The 23,934-nt window shown below is 43.7% G+C and overlaps 1 protein-coding gene across 8 annotated transcripts in view; it reads left to right on the top strand.

Moving 5' to 3' along the window:
• Window positions 1–23,934, top strand: part of nphp4 (nephronophthisis 4) — a 109,848-nt gene that overhangs the window by 37,682 nt on the left and 48,232 nt on the right. For 6 of the 8 annotated variants that reach the window (XM_055510311.1, XM_055510309.1, XM_055510316.1 and 3 more), the window contains 4 exons: window positions 5,078–5,262; window positions 7,467–7,602; window positions 20,123–20,341; window positions 20,937–21,063. In XM_055510311.1, coding sequence (XP_055366286.1) covers window positions 5,078–5,262; window positions 7,467–7,602; window positions 20,123–20,341; window positions 20,937–21,063 — 667 coding nt within the window. The remainder of the gene's footprint in view (window positions 1–5,077; window positions 5,263–7,466; window positions 7,603–20,122; window positions 20,342–20,936; window positions 21,064–23,934) is intronic. The other 2 variants (XM_055510310.1, XM_055510313.1) reach the window with 2 other exon arrangements.

Genomic DNA, 23,934 nt, shown 5'->3' with positions numbered 1-23,934 from the left:
TACAGTCTCTGGTTTAAATGTGAGATGCTCATAAATCTCTAAGAATATTTCATTTGCTGGTTGTGAGAGGTAGGACTCACATGCCACAGTTGTGAAGCCGACTTGGTTAATTGGCTTATGCAAAACCTAGTGGGACATAATTTCACCTGCTTTTTCTTGCTAACACTCTGTTTGTCTCGCACACACCCCTAGAGGTGACAGTTACCATCTGTACAGTTATTATTACCTCTTACAACAGCCTCCATGTTGGTTTCACATAGAACTGACAGGAAGCAGGAAGGAAGCGCCACACCCAGGTGCCTTTTAGCGTTTCTATGGCTCACATTTATAGGCATTAGAGTACAATTAGTACAAGTAACTAAGTAACTAACTAAGGGAGTTTGTTACTTGCACATAAACTCCTCAACCTGAACACGGACATATTGTAGGTAGGAAAATTAGATAGATGTCGATGTAAGAAATAAAGATATTATTGTTCTGTGAGTAGTGGGATCATTGAAGTCCTCTGATTATATATTTTAGCTAGAACTGGACTTTTCCCTCTCAGTTAGATCATAAGGAACAATAATAGCTGTGCTGCAGCGCAGACATTTGAGTTTGTTTATCCTACATACTTTGAGTTTATATTTTTCATCCCTTCAAACTATTTAACGTCCAGTGTGTCTGAAACCACATCTTTGCTCACTTTTTACTATTTTCTTGGTAAATAATATATAAATAATTCATTTTTTCATAGCTTTTGTTCCAAGAACAAGCTTCGGGGTTTGTACTCAACAATCACAAAAGAGTTTAGATACATTTTGGGACTGTAGTGAAGTCAAATATACAACAGAAAGCTTGCTGACCTCCAAATATTAACAAAATCTGTTTATGGAAGCAAACATGGAGCTCAGTTGGCTCCTACTGTGCAAAGCAGTGTAATATGGGCACACCGCTGTCCTGGTGGGGCGAGGGGGGGATTTCATCACATGCACCGTGTGAATGTCACAGTCTGACACTCAAAGAGGGGTTTCAGAAGTACGAGTGCACTTGGTGGCAAGTCTGGAGTGATTTTGGACACAGCCACCGGTTTCTGTAAATAAACTCCAACAGAAGCCCTTGTTGAATTAGTGAGCAGCGTTTGAAAACCCACTCTGCCCAAACCTTTCAGAGTGGAAGCGGCATCCAACAATCTCCTCTACTTTCCGAAAGCTGGGAATCCCAGCATTTACACTTGACAAAGTAATTGGCCAGATGTGTGCAGCTTAAACTGGACTCCATTGTTGGGCTTCAGTCAGCTGTCACTGTCATATCATGTGGACAGTGACTGCAGAAAAGCTAATACATAAAGTGAAAATAATCCTCCACCCCTCTTTTGATCAGATACTCTAACTATAACGTTAGCTGGTAGCAGGACGCCGGTTCATGTTGGGCTTCTGACCCTGCTGTTGATCCTGACTCAGGCATTCACTCGTCCCAACCCGGCGCCTGCAGGGTCGAGGCCCACGTACGGACTCCAGCTCTGCGTGTCCCACTCGGAGCCAAACCCGAGAGATCTCGCTCTCTCGTTCCATCGTCTGCCCTTAAAGCACAATGGAATAACCTTCAAAAACTAATTTATTCTCCATTGTAAAGCGACACTCATTTTCTTCACAGTCGCACAATGAAGCCGCCTCTGCCTGCTTCCCAGTTCAAGAACGACTTCCTTTCTCTCGCAGCCAGTCCATTCTGCTCCAATGACAGCGTCCCCGACTGAATCGGTTTTGCTTACTAATATTTTATCCCCCCCCCCCCCCCCCCCTCCTCCCCCCGTCTCCCCCAGCAGTCGAAGCAGTAAATTGAATCTAAGAGAATCTCCGTTGCTAATATTTGATGATGGTAATGGCGTGCTCAGGTGTGAATACTCAAGGGAAGAAAATAATCTTCCACTTCTGTACTTCAGAGGTTTTTTTGTCATTTTCTGAATTGAATGTCGAATGAGAGAAGAACAAAAAAAACACCCTTCGGAATAAAAAAAAAAAAATGCCAAACTGGAATCAAATACTAACTCAGCAAATGTGGTACAATCCACAGAAATGTATTGCCTGTATTTTCTGTAGTGCCTCTCTGTGCAAGATAAGATATGTTTTCCACCAGAGTTATCTTTGACTTTCTGGTGAGGGCTTTATCTGAAAAAGAGATTTCAGAGGAATTTGGACATTTTTCCTCCTTGAGAGCGCAGACACATGTGAAATGTGTGTTTCAGGGTAGGAAACATTGCGGTCCGGTCCGTCTCTCACTGCACTGCGGACTAGCTTCTGTGGAGGGAGCCGTCACAGATAATAGTGATGCACTAACTTTGAAGCATTTTCTCTGGGTTTATGGTTGTTTCCTTGAACAGGATATGAACGTTCGAGTGTTTAGTTTCCATTTTACGACTCCCACACTGGGGCGACTCCTCTAATTGCAAGATAGAAGACGAAATACGACCACTTTACAATCGCTGTTGTGTTCGCGCCGTAAAGCTCTCCAAACCAACTGCCTTCAAAATGATGTAAACCAACCTTGTTCTTTAATGGTAACAACAGTACTGGATTCAGGCAGTTTAGCCAGGTGTCAAGTGTACGCTATGACAGCGAGGGGGATCGCGTTTGTTAGTCACAGTGTCATCCCTGATGAGGCAGTTTCAGGAGCAACATCTGGGCCAAGATCATAAACACCGCATGAAAGTATGAAGAGAACAAAGACACGCCCACGTGGCACCGCTGTGCTCATCACTCAGCGAAGTCTCTCTTCTGTGACTCTGGAAATAGAGTATAATTTAACTTGGGGGGCCATTTCATTGTTCCCTTTAAGCTCCTTACCTCTAAAATATTCATATTTCAGGCGAGGGAGGAAGAAATCTGTGACGGCAGCAGACAGAGGTGAGAGAGAAACAAAGAGGAGGGCGAGCGAGGGAGGGAGAGAGAAAGAGAAAGTGACAGGGTGAGAAAAAGGAGCAACGCAATAAATGAAAGTGCGACTCGGAGGAGGGGAGCGAAGGGAGGGACGCGCCCAACAGAAAGCAGCGCTTGAACTGATGCTCTCTTATAAACAACTTTCCCTCTGTCTCTCTTTCATTTCTTCCCCTCTTTAAACACTTCATGGCAGAAATGTCCAGGATGAGACAAAGCTGCGTCTCCAGCGCTGCTGCAGCGGAGCACAGAGAGCAGACAGACTGTGCAGGAAAAGACACAATCATAATTATAATCTGGCTGTCACAGAAAGCAATTATTTACAGATATCTTGTCATGCTAGCGCTGCTGGCTGCCACCTGCCAGACGCTGGATTTGTGTTGGACAGGTTAATTTAAAGGTGCGGTAATGTTTCAATACACAACTAAAACTAAGAATAAAAGCAGCGAGACGAAAATAATCTGACAGAAGATAAGGCAGGAAAACAGATCTTTATTTTCTTCAGGATTTTTCTGGGCACGGAATCGTTAAGGCAAATAAATTTAGACGTGGTCTATGTACATAATCCTCTGGCTTCACGCAAGCGTTCCTCAACTTTTTGTGCTTTAGATATTTAATTTTAGCTTTCACTTATTTTCCTTTTCAGTTAAGTTTGTAACAGGCTCCAGCAAAGGTTCAGACATTAACAGGGAGAGTAAAACAACCTGGATTCTGATGCACAGACTCATCTACGTGCAAGACGGTGGAACTAAGCAGCCAAGTGCTGCAGTTGCTCTCCACCTACTGTGAAACCCCAGGGCATGATGGGAAATGTGTGGCTCTCACCTTAACTAAGATTTTTCAGGTGTTGGATCAACAACATGATGCTTTTTTTCTTCGATATATTGGAACCATCATCATCTGTGCAGCTTTTTAATTGTTATTGGTTTATCTTGCCTTAGTTGTGTGTAGTTGAAACCATAATGTGACCCACTTTATTGTTATTTGTTATGAACACTTATCTCTTCCAAATCCAGCACAAGATAAAGGGAAAGGTAATGTTGTTCTCTGAAAGGAATGGGGCAAGGAATCATTTAAGGTTATGAAAAGGACTTTCATCTCCCATCCGCATCATCTAAACCTAATCTATATACCGCTGAGCACATATCTGCCGCTGTTTGTGAGCGAGACAGTGAGTGACAATAGAGAGGGGAGCAGACAGTCAACAGGCAGACAGAGGAATGGAGTAAGTCAGTTCAAAGACGTACGAAGAAAGGAGCCGTGAGCAGCGGTGCATGTGGGCTGTGGAGTAGTCAGGCTGGGCCGGAGCTCCCGCTGTGTCGGTTTTACCAGGGAAAAAAAATGGAAATAAAAATAAAAACAGCCAGCGCTGAATTGATATGCTAATTTGATTGAGAAGGTGTGGGTGGATATGGAGAAGATTTCAAGCAGCGAGAGGGACAGAAAGGAGCGAGAAAGAAAGGCAGAGTGGGTGTGAGAGATGTGATGAACAGAGGGCAGATAATACAGAGACACAAACGCTTGCGAGTGGGATGAGAGGCGAGATCAGCGTGGAAGAGTTTACAGCCAGTCACTTAACGCTTGTCAGTCAACGCACACTTTGAATTAGGTTTTACATTTGCCTGCATTGTCTTTATGCATCATGTGTCTGACCTGACCTGGGAATTATTATTATTGTTATTATTATTAGTGACATATCCATATCATCATAAAGAACGCAGATCAAATGCCAAACCAGCTCTGCAGCCATGGTTCCTTCAGCCCAGGGTCTTAGTTGCTCCTGTCCACACACACACACACACACACACACACACACACACACACACACACACACACACACACACACACACACACACACACACACACAACTAAAAGTCTTCTTTTCTTTTAAGTTATTAGGGTGCTCAGCCTCCCCAGCATCCAACTGATCAATAGTGTGGAAAGGAGTGAAAGATAAGCACTTGACTGCTGACAGTCTGTCCATCCCGTCAAACCGCAGGATGGCCCTATGAGTTACTGTGAAGACGTAAATAGGACAGGCTGCCACTAAGACCTTGAAGTTCCAGGGGAGATCAATTTCTTCTTATTTGTGAGACGACGTGGGGGTTTCAGATGTGCAGCAGATGAGGCTGCGTTACGGCTCTGACATTCGCATTCGCTCTCAGAAGCAGCCGCAGCCAGATGGAACAGCGCAGACGTTCGTCATCCAGGAAAGGAGGCTCCACGTGGGCGTTCACAACGGCTGGTGTTTCCTTGACAACCCCCAAGTGGTGGTCCTGGAGCCGCAGGCGTCGAGGGTCCGGGCCCGAGCGGACAGCACCTCCAGACGGGGCAGCCCGCTTAGGGACAGGTGAGCAGAGCGGACGTTCACCATGAGCAGAAAATGTGCAAAAATAGTTTAGCGACTGCTTATTTTCACGGTGTTTCATCACATTTTCATCAGTTTGCTGATAGGCAGGTGACTGAAAGTTCCTGCAGTAAAGTCAGCAAAACATGCCTAAATATTAACTTGCTACGCATTTCCTCTGCCTTCGTTTATTGTTGTTTACTGGTGTCTATTTCTTTGTGTTCCAGCTTTCCTAGAATTGCAGCATGTGCAGCCTTTGTTGTATTTCTGTTAAACAATTTAAATCCGTCTCCTCAGATTTGATGTTCTGTCTATTAAATTACATTCGGTTTGAATTAAATTGGATGCAGGACGTTGAAGCAGATTCCATGTAGTGATTGGATCAAATGTTTTATCTAGACTACAGTAAATGCCATATACCTGATAAGGCCTCGTATCCAGCCAGTCCTACAGTAGCCTTATAATTTACAGCCCCTCCCTATTCCAACACACCGTCATAAAACAGCCTGGCGATGCATCCCAGTGAGGGCTAGTACTTCATGACCAATCAAGGAGATATGACTCACTGCTTGTGCCCCTGGACTTTACTGAGGCGCCATGATGCCCAATACAAAACCTGTCTTCTAATCGGTCGGAGACGTCTGCCTTACAGCAGACCAGCAGTAAAACAGTTTTAGATTCATCATGTCAGCTGATGAAGTCAATTGGACTCGTCCCTGCACTGTGCAACACAGAGTAATTAGAAAATTTAGTTTCATGACTGAGAAATGAACTGGCAAAAAAATCACCTACAGTAATAATAATAAGTCGTTGGCTGCTGGTGTAAGTCATCCTGCTCCGGGTTCACCAGCTCTCATAAATCAGTCAGGGGCTTCCTACCATGTATGTTTTCAGCAAGTAAACGCTTAACAAGCACAACTAAACAAAAGCCATCAGTTCCAATTAAGTTGTTCGAGTGAAGTACTGAGCAAAAACCACTCTGGGTCTTTTTAAGTGAGACTGTGCAGCTGCATCAACCCTCTGGCTGGAATGTTTGGCTGCTACTGTACAAGGTGGTTGAGAAGGGAGTGTGTCCGTCCAGCTGCAACAAACAGACGCTCAGTGACACATGAGGTTCTCCAAAACCTGAACAATCCCAAAGGAAATCGCCAATGAAGGTGACAGCACAGTAGGGTTTGATAACAGAGCACTGAAAAGCTTGACATTTAGCCGTGTTCTTGGCTACTGAAACAAAATAAAGTAGCAAACCCTTCAAAAGGGCAGATTTTATATTATAAAGTGGTGATTTAGATGCTTCTGTGCTCTAAATGTGCCGTGCCTTAATGACGTCCGCCCTGAGGGGTGCAGAGCAGTGTGTTTATGCTGACAGTACCGCCTGCAGGATGCCTAATTGCTTGAAATCAGAAACGCGTGCTCCCGCACGCTGTCAGCGCCGTCATGGCGGCGTTCACCTCGCACACAAAACCTGTTTCCTGCCACGTTCCTCCTGTGGGCTGAAGAGCAAGGCGAGTTTAAAAACGAGTGATGAGTCGGTTTATAGCGTAAGTGTGACACGTGGACAGTAATATATGATTATGCTTAATCAAAATGCATTGTGTTTGCTGCTTCACACGAAACATGCAAATGCATCGCAATCACACCGACCAGCAATCGGTGCTCAGTCATTGTCAACGGTTATCACACAGATCGCTGCAAAATAATGTAACACTCTATATTCTTCACTGTTTTCCTCCAAGAAGGCCTTTTTTGTAGAAAAGCTTCTATGGTAACAACAGTGAAGGCAATAATTATGACGTTTGGCTTTTTTTTTTTTTTGAATGCTGCCACTGTCTTGCTTGTGATACGCCCCGTTCTCCCAGGAAGCGGTGAGAGAAATTAAAATCCTGAAGCGCCCGCTTGTTTAATTCTCCAGAACGTCCGCGAAGGGAAGAAAGCAGCGGCGCCGGGCTCCACCTCAGCACACAGCAGCACACACAGCGCGCTCCCACCTGTGGCGTGTGCAAACTGTGGATGATGAACCCCGGGAGGCCGCCGCTTGCCGGCTAACGCTTAGCTAGCAGCAGCACAGCCTCACGCAAAGCCTAATGGAGAACTGCATGTAACGGCCTAAGTTTGTTTCATGCTGTTCTCTGTTAAACGCTCATACGATTAACTGTCTGACACGCCTTCATTATGTCTGTGCTCATGTCTCTTTACTGTCTCCTCAGCACCGTGACGTCATCCCTCCCTCACGTGTTGTGCCTTCGCAGCAGCCTGGAGGTCAAGCTGGTCAATCATCAGGCCTTGGCCATTGTCTTCCAGCTGGAATACGTCTTCTCTACTCCAATCGGACGGGAGACTACGGTAAAGTGCGCACACGCGCACAAAAAACGCAACCTGTCGCACCCCCCCGCCCAATGATGGCGTTATATGGGTCACAGAAGCAGCAGGCCTTAAAATCCACCTCCCCGTCCGACCGCGTATGCCGACTGCAGTCAACATTGCATTATGTTTAGCCCAGATGTGTTTTTCACTGTTCAGATCAAAATCAAACATTACGCCGCCATTTTGGAGCTTTTTCCAAAACAGCAGCTGCCATTTTGCCACCTGATGACACCAGAGCAGATTTTTTAATCAACATCTGCCACTGCATTCAGCTTTTTTAGGTTGTTTTTTGTAAATAATATAACATTTGTGATATTGAGCTGTAAAAATAAAATGTACTTGCCAGGTTTGAAAAATGTTGCCTGGATGGAAGATGGCACCTTTGACTCCATAGTCAATGGTCACCGCCCACTTTGAGCCTTAGAGCACATTTTAATAGACAAAATCAGCAGCTGCAGCGTGTTGCATTGTTGTCAAATCCTAATTTGAAGTCCCGCCGTGTCCCACCGCCGTCTGCATGAATTAAATAAAGCAGTAGCTGGTCCCTGTTGCAGAGCAGCACGGTCCACACATCCCCAGGGAAGTCATTTCCAGATTCAAGCTGTACCACTTAACAGCCGCTCATGGCATGGAAAACCACAGAAAGACTGTGGTAATTATGTGTGTGGGTGAGCCTGCAACACTTAATGCATGCTAAGGCTGGACGCTCATTGTGTTCCTGCGCGTTGTCCTTTATACAAGCAGGGGTCATCGGAGCACCAATTAAACGCTACAGAAAAACAACCAGCCACTCGCGCCGTGGTGCATTTACATTTACGTATTAATTCACTCATTTGTGTCTCTGCATCCACTTGACAGTCAATCAGTCCGTTGTAAATGGATGGTTTCTCCCTGCGTTTCCGGACTCGTTGACATATAGTGGATATTGTTTAGAAAAAAAATCTTTCCACAGAACAGATTGTTTGAGAGTCGCTCACAATTTTGGCCGTTGAAACATTTTACAATGTGGCATTTATTTGATTAGCTTTTTCACTCTCTTTTTTAATTTACATAAACAGAAGGTCCAAAGTTATGATTGACTCACATAGTCTACCCCAAATTTCATGGCAGTCTGTTCAATCGCTGTGTGGACATTTCACTCCGAATCACAAATGTCTCCCCTCTGTTAGCACTTGATGAAATGTCAGTCAGACTCCATGGTCTTTTCTCTTCTGGCACCACTGGGGAAACATTTCCAATTGTACACAGTGTCAGCCTCTAATGGGCAGATTGCTGGGAAGTTATGCCTACATTTGTTCTCAAGAGAGCACACATGCTTTCTGTTGTCTTTTTCTTTCGAGTTTCCATCCCTAGTACTGTACATAATATCAGAGCGTCCCTCTAAGGCAGCGTGGATCTTGCAGATGGCTCCTACGTGATCAGACGAGTGCTGAACCCTCAGCGTGAATCTCACAGCAATTGTGATGGGACAGTTTCTGGTGTTTGTCCCTGCAGCTGTCAGAGATGTGATGCTTTTGAGGTGTTGTAGCTGTTGAGCTAAGGTGTGCCTCCGGGGCAGGCAGCTGTATGCTGTCAACAGCACTTGACACGACTTGACATCGCTTCAGAAGCACAAACGTGAATGTTTAGGTTTGTTTGCCTCTGAAACTGCTGAGGAGGAGCTCCACCGGTTTTTAAATCTGCAGCTTGTTGCAATTCAATAATTTCCTCGGAAATATATATATAATAATAACATCGTCTATATAATGTGTATAATAACGTCAATAATTTAGATAAGGCTACTGAAAACAGTTATTGTGTACTTGCGCCTCTTTTACGACTGGATTCTTATGTGGAATTATGGTATTTGAGATAAGATAGCAATTTATTGACTCCGGCGAAGAGAAACTGTGCAACAGCACAAGAAGTAGACCGAATAAACATACAGGAAGAGGAGTCTGCCGGAAAAATGAGCTGAGCTGCACCATGAATCAAATTATAAAGACACGTACAGATACAATGAGTAGCAGAGTAAACAACACATGGGAAAAAATACAAAGAACTGAAATTAAATACCAGACAAAGCCGACTGTACACAAACCTGAATATATGAATGCTGGTGAGGTTTTTATTGGAAACTGAGTCATGGCAACTGGAAAGAGACAAAGACTGTTTGGGTTGTGATATCCTCCGTCTGTGGAAAGTTTAGTGACACAGCAAAACATATTTTTGCTCCTGCCAAACCTGTTTCACTCATTCAGTGACTCATCATCCCTGCAGCCGCTTCAGGCAAGTTTAATTTCAGCAGTACTGTGCTTGTCCATCCTTTGGCGCGGTGCTAGTTTGGTCCGTCTACACACATGCTGAACAAAGATGTGCTATTAGCGCCACTGTCAACGCTGACTTTTGACTGGCAGTATGTGAACATAATAAACAAAATAGTAAGTGGCTGAGACTGAAACACTGAACGGTGTGAAATGCTCTGTTCGTGCATCATTACAGCAAAAGGTAGTTAAAGGTTGATGTGGAAGTTTTAAAGGGAAATTAAGTTTCCGTTCAAGATTATACATGAAATAAAACTCATAAAATGAAAAGCCAACAAGCACGTGTAGTGAAGTATAACAAAACATACACTGTAGATAGATTAGCTATAGTGAGAATAAAAAGTATACAGTTGTACAGGATGCATAAAGAGCACGGACACATGGAGACCTTGATTCCCTCCTTACGCCTTGACGTTTTCTTGTGATCCGGTCGCCACTAGATGGTGCTGTGTGGTGTAAATTGAGGGAGCGTCGTCTGTGCTTGGATGGGTGCAGTCTGCCTCCATCTGATTAAATAGAATTATGTCTTTTGATGTGTTCTGAGGAGAGCGAGGTGGGTGAAGGGAGTAAAACAGTTTTGTCAAAATCCCTTCCTTATCAAAGTATTACCACTGTGATACCGAGGCGATCGCCCAGCGATCGCTTACCGCGTGTCTCATCCTTCCTGTGTTGAAAAGCTCGTGTCTCGTTATAAAACAAAGAGGATGAATGGCCTCCTTTTACAAAATGGCCCTGCCCTCATTGCCTTTAGTTATGAGGAAGTAAAATCGTTCCGTGGCGTCATTTGCCCTCATTTTGTATTTTTGATTTTACTTATGATTGGTTCGCTCTATCTCGTCTCTCTCTCTGAGCCTTTGAGCGCACTTCTTTCATGCTCCTCAGCGGCAGTCAGAGGGATGGAGATAACAATTTAAATGAAGACGGCCAGGGGGAGGAGAGGAACTGGGAATTTGTCTGATAGGCTGTTCTCATAGGGTGTAGAGAACTTCACACAATCAACTTTTCCTTTCAGCATGTCCACTTCCTGTCTGTCATTTTCTTATTTTTGCCATTGCCGGCTACATGGCCCCTGGACAGATAGAGATGGATAGCGCATAGAGACAGAAAACTATTCACATTCGCATCCGTACCTTTGGGCATTCAGTCACAAATCAACCAAAATGCACTTATTTAGACAGTGGGAGGAAGCGGCAGCACCTGGAGAAAACCCACGCAAGCCCAGGAACAACATGCAAACTCCAGCCTTTTGTTTATTATAATCACAAACACTGACAAACAGTACTGATCTAACATCTGACCAGTTTGTGCCAGTAACTACAGTATCATTACTGTATGTATGTTATTATATATATATATATATATAGTATATATATATAATCTATATCATATATATATATATCTATAAGATGATATAATATCGATCTCTCTATATATATATATATATATAGATATATATATATATATATCTATATATATATATATTATATATATATACTATATATATATAATATATGGGCGGCACGGTGGTGTGGGGGGTAGCACTGTCGCTACAGACAGGAACAGACAATAGTAATCTCAAGATTGCTTGTAAAATTACTTTTAAATGTAGATAATATTTGTATATAGGTATATATGTGTATGTATATATATATATATATATATATATATATATACACACACACAAGTATACACACATTATGACAGTATCAATGGGAAGTTGTTGTTGGCAGTTAAAACTAGATACTTGAGGACGATGAGAGTGTGAAAAGGGGTTTATTATGGGTTCACAGACTTATAATTACTTTAATTATTGATAACCTGATTTCTCTGTCTACTCATAGATGGTGTATTTGATACCTTGACCCTTTTGATTCCTCTCATAGCCTTCTTATGCTCATCCACTCCAGTCTGTAAGAGGATGTCTTCCACTCTACACGACTTACCCTCTTTCTAGTACTCGGGTCATTGACAACTGACACAAGGCGGCGACGACTCGCCTAATTGTGGTCTGTCAGCACCAATTTAGCCCCGCTGCAACTTCATCCGCGATCCCTATCCCTCCTCTGTCACATACTGTATGTAGTGCAGCTGCAGACGCTTTAACGCCAGGCGGCGGGTCTTATTGTTGTCCGCCGCTGGGAGAGGATGGCGGTCCAGATCAAACAGAGGTAGGGGGCGCTGATAGCCCACGCGGCGCCGTCCTCCTGCCGGGGAAACAATTTGTCGGGAGGTGTGACAGCTTCAGTCGTCCAAAACACTGACACGCGAAACGAGTGGCTACTCGCAGGTCACAGCCTCAAAAGGATGGAAGCGAGGCAGATAGATGGACGCGTGGAGAATAGATACTTGGTTTCATGCTCCGACTGACTGCTGCTATGCTTCTGAGTGTCTGTCAGACACGAATCACATCCTTGAAACAGTAATTGGCGACTCTCCGGAGCTGCTACACAACAGCAAACTTGTTTTGCTGAAAGAGGACGCCGACTGGTTTGGTACGTGGCGCGTACTGAAGCAGGTTCTGGTCCAGCGCACAGGCAGTAATGAGTGTGTGGCCCACATCATAGTTTGGAGGTGTGTCACCTTTGACCCCTGCTGGGCTCAGAGAGTGGCGCAGTCAATTACGGAGCGTCTGAAGTGTGACCATTACCGCGCGACCTTTAAGCTCGTTCACTTGTTTCCTTTCCTGAGCGCTCGTCTGGATGTGTTGCATTCGAACTGGACAACAGGCCGGGTTCTGGTGTGAGCGAGGACGGCAGAACATGGCAGCGTTCATGACATCTCAGTTGGCTGCCAGAGTCTGACTGATCAGACTGGTGACTGCAGTTCATACAGAAGCCTTGGAGACTTCATCTGTACTGTATAAAATACAGTATCAACCAAACCTTTACTGTATAAAATACAGTAAATCAGACCATAATTGAGTTTTGTTTTGGTGCTTCCTGTTTCCTCAAGAACATGAGGTGCCATGGAGACTGCCTTAACTGGCTTCCTGACATGTACGTGCCATATACATAGTGTGTGTTTTCCTCGTGACTCGCCTTAAGTGGCTCAGTGTGTGTTTAATGACGGTGGCTGTATGAGACCCCCCCCCCCTCCCGTGGCTGCAGTCTTCTCAGCTTCTTGCATTACAGGCCATGTAAATACAGTCCTCCCTCTGGTATGTATCACATACTTTGTGTCTGATCTGAAATGTCATACAAATGTTAATTAAATGTTAATCAAACATCTTAGCGCGGTGCTGTCATCAGGATTTGGTAGTGATATATTTAGCTGATTCGTGGCCTATTCCACATGTAATCTCTCCCCAGAGGTCCTTTGTTCCTTTTCACAACAAGGCGAGAGGTTGCGAATAAGGCTACAAAGGCTACATGCTGCAGAGACAATGTTTTGCACGTCTAATTAAAATGAATGTCAGCTCTCCCCCCACTGAGGAGTGCATCAGTCTCCCCCTACGATGGGCCCACAGTGCGTCGTGCCCTGTCAGTGGCTGCCAGCAGTGGCATCCTCCTCCTCCTGACAGATGCATCAACTTTGGCAGCGGTGACGATGTTTGCACATCTAATGGGTGCCATGTGGACGCTAACCTCAGACCGGGGTTTGCCTTTCGATTTAACGCTTCGGCCCAGACCTGCAGTCACGCGTTGGGAGCCGTGTGAGGCCCCCGAGTCGCTCTGGAAGATTCAGGCCTCCACTGTTCTAGAAAGAGGAGGAGAGCCACACTTTTTTTGAAAAAATCCAATTTCTGAAACGTCTCCTGATTCTTCTTTGACAAAGTCTAAATATGTGAAAGCAGCTTTTTTCTCAACAGGATTCACTTTTTGTAAAATGCATCAACCATGAATATTTCATCACACTACAGATGATTAAGTTGACACAGTCATCACTTGCTGGTAATTATGTCAGGTGGTTCAAGCTTACTCCTCCTAGTTAACACATGGTTGTTGTTTTAAATGACCAATCTTGGTTTTTGCACCACGTTAATAACTTTTATTTGTGAGGCTGTATTTTATTTTGAAAGGCAAAGGTTCTATCATGCTTCCTTTGTACTGGACAGTACCACTGTGGTGTGCATTACTGGGGATGCTCGTACAGCTGTGCCTAATGGGAATTTCATTATTGGGTAATAACCCAGATTATTGGGTAGATATTATAGTGCAGGTTGAAGGTTTGTGGTGATAATGGCTGTAGAGAAAATGTTATGAGGTCGCTGAGGTTGTTTCAATTCACTCAAAGTGGAACAGATGTTTGTATGAAATGTTACCGCATTTTACTCTGTGTTTAAAATGTCAACCTGGTGATGGCACTAGAGGAAAAGTCTGGAGGCTGGGATCATCTGGGGAGCTTTAGAATTTGATGGTGATGCACCTCTGAGTGCTGGATGTACCACATGTCATTAACATCTGTCCAGCATCAGGTTAAAGCACCTCACATCCAAACAGTTTCTTTTTTAATTCCCATTTTTTAGAGGAGCTGCAGGTCTTGAAAAAAAGAGCTTGGCGAACGAGCCTTTCATGAACATCGCCTTGAAGTTATATCATCAACAACGTCTCGGGATCTGAGACTGAGCTCCATTATTATTGGCCTTGATGAACAGAGCAGAGCGCGGTAGGCTGCCGGCTTGATTTGGGCTACAGTACTTGTACAGTTGGGTGGAAACGCGAGTGGTTTAGTGCTCTTAAGTTAATGATCTCGGCGCGTGTTCACTCACTTCCTCCAGGGCCTCTCATTGTGCAGAATAAGTAGTAGTGGGAGCTTTGGGCTGGTGCCTGTCACAGGGTCTTGGCTGAAATAATGGCTTGAACAGCCCAACAGACTGTGCTAATAGTAATAACTGTCAGACTTCGTCTCCCATCAATGCTCACATCCTTCTAATTTAGGATTAATTCCTGCAGTACTCTAGAAAGCCCTGAGTTACTGAGGATCTGGCCGTTTTCTTTGAGCTTCTCCAAAACAGTTCCTGCGAACTTTATTTCAGCTTATTGCAAACTTTATATTTAGACCTATTAGGACGGATTACATCTCTCTAGAAATAAGAGAATATGAGAACTTTGAAATTGTAGGATTTTAGAGTGACTTCTTCTAGTTTGCATTTTCTGTGAAACAACAGACTTTTTCAGTCAGTAGACTGGTCGCGTCTCTTCCTCGTCCTCCTCGGCTGCTGGTAAATGCAGTCTCAGCTCTCTTTGATGTGCAAAACCGTCTGTCTGTCACCTTTTGATATTTCCCCCATCTTCTCTCCTCTCCTCGCCGTCCCCTAAAAGTTCTGTGATTACTTTTCTGGCTCCGGGTTACAGACACCAGATCTTTGTTTCCGCGTCGTAGTATGTTTCGTTCATTTGTGTGGAAATGGTGCAGTATTATATTTTAGTACACTTCTAAACAAGGTTGATGGATTCTTCGCCTAAAAAACACTTTGCCAGTCGCAGCAATTACGTGTGCGGTGACATTGTCTGTTATTGTTTTCAGTTCAACTTTATGAAGAACTTTACGGCTTCCTTGTTTTTGCCTTGGGCTGCTGTTTTTTTTTTTCACCTATGTGTAAAATTGAAACAAGTGCTCAATTGCTCTCAGACTGAGAGTTAATGGGTCTTACTTCAAACACAGCCTTTAACATTTGAATCAACACAGAATCACACTTTGGTGAAATTGATTATTGATCATTTAGCTGTGTCTTACATCATGGCCAGTCCAATCCTACTTCTTAATTTAATTTCTTGAATTATTTAAAAAATTCCTGACAAAATGAGACTAAATGCCTTTCCACAAGAATATGATATCATTGATCTGATATCTTCTTCTTGTCACCTGCGGGCTTTACTATTGATCATGACTCCCAGAGTTACTGTAGTGCTTCAAATGAATCGATGGAGATGATCTTCAAGGCGACTTTCTCTTTACTGCAGGGTTTGAATATGTTGCACTGCAATGACCTGCATGCTTCTAGTCACAACAGAGCTCATCCCTCCAGATACAGCATTCAAAAAATGAAATGTGCTCCCAACTTATATTTGCCAGTCAGTTAAATGTCCTGAAAATTGAAGATTTTAAACAAATTCTAACCCTAGAATATACAGTGAACACAGCAGCTTTGCGGCCTTGTCTTAGTTTTAAGTCATTCTACATCCTCCGCTCTCCCTGTTTGTTTGTCTGCTTCAAGCACAACTGATGAGGGTCAAGGATCCTCAGGTTTCATTCAGTTCCATGATTTCTCATCCCAAACTTTAAAACCACTGCAGCGATCCAAGCTGCTGTCGCCCTTGCATGTTCTATCATATGTAAATGTAGTCCAATTGGTTTCATTTTCCTTTTCTTTTTTCCCTCTCACTCCCATTGATTGTACTTCTATGTAACACCAACTCATTCTCAGTTTTCTCGAATGGAAGGCGTAACAGGCGCCGGGCGCTGGGTCAGATAAAAGCTTTTTCCAACACTCTAGGTGCCCGTGTAGAAAAGGCCTCTGATTATTCCTTTGTCTCTCATTCTGTCAGAGCTCGGCATGTATTCCTACTCCTAAATCACCCCTGCAACTGAATCCATGCACTGAATAATAGAAGAAGTGAGGGTTGGGTTTTGTACCAGACGCTCATTTTGCTCTTTTGCTCATGTTCTATGGGAGAACTGATATGTTACAGAGGGAGCTTAAAAAAAGGCAGACTCATTAGATAAATTACCTCACAATTTTTACTGGCTACTCCATGTGTCATAAAATGATCTTTCCCCCATTGGATCATTTTCACAAAATCATCACTTTGAAAATAGACTTGTTTGATTTAACATCTCGCATAAAGCATGATATTAATTCAGCTTCATGGCAATGCCTCACAGAGGAATGTGGTGTGATCTGTTTTATGGCTACCATATATTTCTGGAGTTACAATTCAAAGAAATAGCTGTTAATGCCGGCGCTGCTCAGGGGGAAAATTATGGCGTGAAACAATCCCCAGAGGAAGGAAATATTGATCCGCAGCTGCGGCCTATTGAAATATGCGAAACTTTTGTAGAGACAATAGATGAGCATAATAGACATTTGTTCCTTTTGTTGTACTGCGGTAAAACATGCGCGTCAGCGTTTCGACTCGAGTGGAGGCTTCGCAGACGAGGCGATCGCGGCAGCTGTGCAAGTTTTACAGCGTTTCTGATTTTTATAAAATATACTGGACGGTTGCTGTTAAACAAGAGGCCTCCACGTCTTTAACCTTTGTGCTCTTAGCTCCTGCTCCAGTGCTCCATTAATTGTACTATTCGAAATGTCAGCTCCATTAGCCTATGTAAACACTTGACCTTGGGCTTTGTTAGAAGGTAGCTGGGTAGAGAGGTTACTTTGCATAACAACGTGACATTTTAAAACTCCCTCCTACCGTGAAAAAAAGGTTGCACGGGTTGTCGGTTCAAAACCCCAAAATGATCTGTGTTTTTGTTTAGCTGACAAGGGACCTTTTGCGCGGGTGCATAATGATTGTTGTCAGACAGCAGCAGAGGTGAAATAAGTCCAAGGATATACAGCATGACTGGTTCAACAACAGACGTGGCTTTAAAACAGCTGTATAGTTTCAAGTCAGTCGAGGCTTGAAGGTTATTTTACCAAGAATCAGGAGCTCGACGAACTTTCAAAGTCTTTTTATTATTAAGAAGTTACAGAATAACCTATGTCATAGTCAGCAAGAGCACTTCTGTTTGCTATAATAACACCCATGGGTGCTGCATGACATAAAAACAATAGTTCCATGAATAATGACCCAAAGCATTGGATTATGTTATTACATGTAGAATTTGTTCTGTGGGGAGCTGTGGGCATTGAGTGGGTCATTATAATCTCCACTTTGTCTTAAAGCACGTGGACCCCGGCCCCTTTTGTATTCCGTACTGTCCCACCTGTGATTGATTACGATCGTCTGAAGCTGACCAGCTTATTAATCGATTCGGCAAAACCTCGGGGTCCCTCGTGGATGATTTAATGCTCTAAATCATACGCAGGATTTACTGTTCCTGAAGTGGAGGCACAGCGGGGCTGACTGTAAATCATGTTCAGCCAGAAAGCGGCTCCTAAACTCTGCGTTTGCTCCCGTGTTTAGGTTTCTTTGTATTGACCGTTTAGCATCTATCGTCTGTCGAGGTCAAACTCACCTCGGCGCTTCGGTTTTGGCGCTGTACCTGCGGCTGTTTTTTAATTATTCAGAAGCTTTGCTGGGAACCGCGGAGCATGATTAATATGCCAAGTGCTAGAATTGATTATTGGAGTTTGCACATTTGTAATATATCACATCTGTTCCCTTTGGTCGTGTGTGACTCACTAACTACAGTACCTTACAGTACTACAGTAGTACAGTATCCGTATCCTAGAGAAGCCTTTCTACCATTTATTGACAAAGGTTCCATGATTACATATGAAGGTGTCTGTAGAGCAACAAATCCATGTGTCATCTTCATATATAACACAAACAATTAAGAACTGTTATTACTGAAGTGTTAAACAAATACAAGTCACATTTTTCTGTGAGCTGAGAGATGTTGAACTAAACCGTCAGTATTTATCCAGCTCCTTTCCTGTTAAAAGTTTAATAGTTTAATCTTGTTCTGTGCTGTTTTGCCTGAATAGTTGTATTTGAATTACCCGGTGCTTTCAAAAGCCATATTTTAGGTACACACACACACACACACACACACACACACACACACACACACACACACACACACACACACACACACACACACACACACACACACAATCAATTATTGTGAATTATTGTGAGATGGAGCAATTCTCAGTAGTTACCTACACTGTGAGATTTCACATGCCACAGCGGCTCATTGGCAGGAAGAAAAAAATCCAATAAGAAGAACTATCACCAAAAAATAAAATACATGAAATACATTATGGGAGGTGATATTGTAAAGGGACTGAACAGAATGGATGTAAATAAGAGAACATTCCCCAGGACAATCTAGATCTAGGAGATGTGTTAGGTAGATTTAAAATGAATGGTTGATATGGAGACAGTAGTGACAACGCTGAGGTGCAGATTCCAGTAGGTGCCAGTTGGCTATGAAGTGGGAGCAGCGGCACTAAACCATTACCTCTGGTACCGAGGTTTTAGAGTCCTATCACATCTGGTAGGAGCTTCCTGTGGCAGCGCTACCTGGACTGTATCAGTCTGCTGTTGACGGAGTTGTTTCATGCAGGGGGTGAGAGGTGTCCATAATTAATGTCAGCTCGACTAACACCCTCCCATAACTCACCTGCAAAGACGCGGCTTCCTCTCCTAATCAGCTTATTGAGCATCCTGTCGGTCTGTGCTTCCTCTTCAGCAGACCCCTGCATCAGCGCCTGGCGCGACCACGGCTTCGTACCTGAGTCGTCCACAGACCACTGTGGCCTCTCTTACACCTGTATTTCTAGGGTTTGTGTAGGTGAACCCCCTGGATGTTCACTGGTGCTACAGTATCTGTGGTTCCAGAAGTCCTATAACCCAAACTGCTGCAGCATCTTTACTGCTTGAATACTTGATGTGAGATGTGTTTTTGTTATAATAAAAAAGACCCAGTGACAAAGGAAAATCAGAATTTTAGAGAGATTTCCTTTTCCTGCTGTAAACTGTGTTTTGGCCGACGATGGAACGGGAGCATGTGATGGCAGCAGGGGGCAGTGACAAACAGCCTTCACTGGGAGGAAGTCACACAACCGCTTGTGTTCTGTTACATCTGATCCCAGTTCTCAAACATGTCAGTGAACCAAACTCTTCCTCTGTGTTTAATCCAGGTGTTATATGTTTATAGGTACAGCACTGTATTAGTAGTAATACATATTCTAAGAACTATAATATATTGTCCATGAGACCAACCTTTTGGACTCCAGTTGAAACATCCAACTGCTTTTACATCTATTAGCAGCGATTCTGCTTCAGACTAAGCTAGAATGGCTCGATGACCCTTACTATTCATTTACTATTCTCTTCCTGATGCAAACATGACAGACATTGTTGGCATGTTGGATTTGACTAATATAACAGCTATTGATTATCATAATGATTTAAGAATATATGACTTGAAAACTAAAATGTGGTAAATATTTGCTCAACATCATCATCCGTAGTACTTTGATTGTGCTTCAGGATTAAGTTGTAAACATTAACTGTACTGTAATGGCTCTGTGTCTGACTGTTTTCTCTTCTGTTGTGTGTTTTATTTCTCCCACACAGCTCTCTGCCACTTTCACTTCGCGAGCAGCCTTCCTGCAGTGCCTTCGCTGGGGGATTTGGTGCCCCTTCCAGGAGCCAGCTGACTGGAAGGGAAAAGAGATACAGCTTGATCTGCGAGGAGGCGCGCAGTCAAACCCTTACGGAGTCATGGTCTACGGCGCCGAGGCATCTGCCAGAACTCGGAGCCCCGCGCTCCTCTCACCTTCAGGCACCGCGCAGGTAACGCGGCGGCACAGAGGACGTCATTGTCAAAGGAGCGCAGTGTAAAAGCACCGGATGCGCTGAAAAGTGTTTAGACAAGGTGCCTCTTTTAGCGCCTTTCATAAGTTGCACAGATGTTTCCCTGTAGGCAAAAACTTTCACAATGTCAAAATAGGTTTCTGGGTGTTATTTAGTGCATTAAGAATTGAAAAGTTGTCTTTGTTGCAGAGCCCTCATGCAGCGCCTGCACAAGGTCACAGTACATCAGCCTTCAAAGCTCTGCCTTGTAAATCTCCACTGCAGGTTGCATCACTCTGGTAGACAAATAATTGTCTCAGTGTCACATTTTAGTGACTTTCATATTCTGTCCAGCCTCTCAAAGGGTACAAATGTTGTCATCTTGCGATGACTTAACTTTTTGCACCTTAGCTGCGAATTTTCGCACTGCTCAGACTTTAGAAAAAAAAAAAATCCCTTCATGTCACTGCCACGTACCTCCCTCTTCTGTTATCTTGTCCTCTCCAGTTGTGTTCTTCTTTCTGGGATCTGAACTTTGCAGCCTTGAGCAGCCTTTGTGTTCCCGAAGTAATGAAATCCTGTTTCTCTCTCTGAGGTCTCTGACGTAAAAGACACAATGAAGTTTCGGCTCTTGTCCTCTCTGGAAGGAACGGCATCCAGTCCCAAGGCGTCGCTGAGATCAAAGCAGACTCCGAGAAGATCACCTCCATCCTCCCCACACCGTAAATATCCTCATGTAACCTATGATGCTTTCAACACTCGGACTAAGAAGACGTGCTCGTTAGATCAAAACATGTGTGGTCTCCTTTGGAGGAGTGTTGTGTGACCTCAGCTCGAGTTCTTAGCCACAAGCATCAGACTAGCGTGTCCTCTGCCTCCCAATGCTGACCTCTGCGCTGTTATCACAATGGCTCACCTGCTGGCTGCATGATTGGCATGCTCCATGATTGGGGTCTAAGGGGGATAAAAGCACACACTCCTTTGGCCGTCCTTCCTTCAGAGCTCTTCATCTCCAGCGGGCCTATTTTGCTTCTGTCTTTGGCTGAGTCCATTTGATGGATGGCTACAGCAAACAGTTTGCTTCACAATCACCCTGTTTGTCTATACGTCGACTCACCTCAAGGGTAGTTTATAATCTTGCTGCTCCTGACTGAGGTGTTTTCCACCATGTTGGAGATTTATTAGCACCGCCTCATTGCTCCTGCATCTTGGTCATTCATTTTTTGAAACGATAAATACTGTTTATAAGTAATTACAATGACGGCCAAGTTAGCCAAACTAATGTAAGACAAGCAGGGCTGGCTCTGCTAAACGTATGCATTATAAGCTTTAAACACTGCAGTTTGCCATAAAAAAAGAATAATCTGTCACCATCCACAGTAAATAATATGGTAAAAGCTTCTGGAAATCTGGGAAAATCTCGGTGTATAAATGTCAAGGCTGGATCCCACTGCTGAATGTACAGTATGAGACCTTTGCGCCATGAGGCAAACGCCATGATGGATATGTCACACGGGCTCAGGAGTGCTTTGGAAAACTGCTGTGACGTAACTGAGTCTGCTGCTGAATCGGACGCAGGGAGGCAGACACGCATAGGCTCACACCAGCACCTGATACTGGGACTGGTGAAGAGTAGCAAACTTCATGTTTGTTGACTGATGATGCTCAAATTCTCTTCTTTTTCCTTGTATTCCAGACTTGAGTGAATTCACAAGTCACACATTTACCTTTTATTGCATTCCAAAGAAAGTACAACGTTCCTTGGAAATGTTGCCAAAACCTTGATGAAATGGCTTTTTACATATTGCTGATGTCCCCTTGCCTCGTTCCTCTTTTCTAACAACCCCAGAATGCTCCAAGTCATCAGAGATCAAGATTATTATATACAATCGAATGATTTGAGAACTATTGATAGATTACAGTACAGTGATATTTTTGGACTGTTTTGTGTTTTAATTATGGATCTTTCAAAAAGTTGACCAAATGTGTCTAATTATTAGGCTTTAGAATCATGATCTATGGGGGTCTAGAGACAGTTAATGGGCTGAAGTACTGTACAACCTTCAATTGTGCATTTGAATAACACTTTTGAAGCATCACTTATCGACTGCCCTTTGCTTTTTATAAATGCCGTTATTAAGAATGTGAAAATAAACCCAAGCCATGTCCCGCTGCTTAGACCTTAGTCGGGTTATCAGTTCATGCTGATTAATTTCTCTCACACAAGCTTTTTTTTACCCCATTGTCTCCCATTAAGCATGACCGTTCCATGATTTCCTTCCAGAAATAACCCAGAGCGCCGCAGAGTTGTGATGAAACATTGTGCATTCTGCTCATAGCCAAAGATAAATGATGTGCCACAGTCTGCATATTTTACTGAAGCCCCAAAATCCCGATTTGGTCTGTTTGTTAGTGAATTAATTAAAAGTGTGGTAAACAGTTCGCATAGGCACTCAATCCCAGTGACAGCAGAAAGAGGTTGAGTGGACCCCGGTTGTGTACTCGATGATTTCCTCCTTAATGATGCTGTTAACTTATCTTGGGAGAGAAGAATAGTGTTGATTAGGGCCTACTTCATGGGTGTGCGGAGAAGGCTATTGGCAAAGTCTATTAATGACATTTTAATCAGTGCTCAAGAGTCCTCAGAGGATCGGCCAAGTAGCCTGAATGATTTGGGCCAGTGTTGTGAGGAGAATGGTATCATGAATCTCTGTCATTCTTCGATTTCTCCACCTCAATCATCCTTGACTCCTTGTTTGTTGGTTTCCGATAGCTTATGTAGACGAGTATGAAATTTGTGGCCGGCCTGAGTTACACTACTCGTGTCCTTGAATGATGCTTATTTATTAGTGTGGAAAGAACTCGCTGCATTTCACAGCCTTGGAATCAGTAATTTGAAGCTAGTTGCCAAGTTTGGAATCGCTATGAGTTATTTATGATGGACATCAACAAGGCTTTCAGCTAGATGGCGGGAAATTGTACAGTCCGTGTATTTTCAATAATCTATGATTTTGCTGCAAGATTCTGACTTGTTGAAGTGGCCACACATCAACTCTGTTTTGAATGATGAGGAAAGGACAGGAGGAGTGAATTTTAATGGGTCTTTACATAATTAAAGGTTACCTTCCATAACTCCCTGCTAAGTCAAGGTGCATGTACTGCATCCAGCAAGATTCTGCATTGATTAGGAATAAACAGCCAATAGCACAGCAGCGCAGCTAATGAGCAGAAACGCGTTTTCCTCAGTTCACGACATGAAACAGTGGGCAAACCGAGCGCCCTGAAAACAAAATGGCTACCGGGGACGGTGCCAGAGCACATTTGTGACACTGAGCCAACCAGTCCCGCGCCGTGTCCACTCTATGTACATGCAGCCCGAGCAGATGGGAGCTACAGTAAGACACCCCAGGCAACTGCAGCAATTTCCAAAAGGCCAGTCAAGCCCAGCGCAGAGAGCGCGAAGGAGTGGGAGACGAGGACAAAGAGATACTGGAAAGCCTTTCATTTCAGCATCGCCATGGCTACCAGTCAAAAACTCGGAGGCAGGATTGTCAGACTTTAAACTCAGTGTGACGTCTGCGTGAATCCAACAG

Source organism: Betta splendens, chromosome 7 (assembly GCF_900634795.4).
Source record: "Betta splendens chromosome 7, fBetSpl5.4, whole genome shotgun sequence".
Lineage (NCBI taxonomy): Eukaryota > Metazoa > Chordata > Actinopteri > Anabantiformes > Osphronemidae > Betta > Betta splendens.
This window is presented reverse-complemented; position numbering and strand designations above follow the sequence as displayed.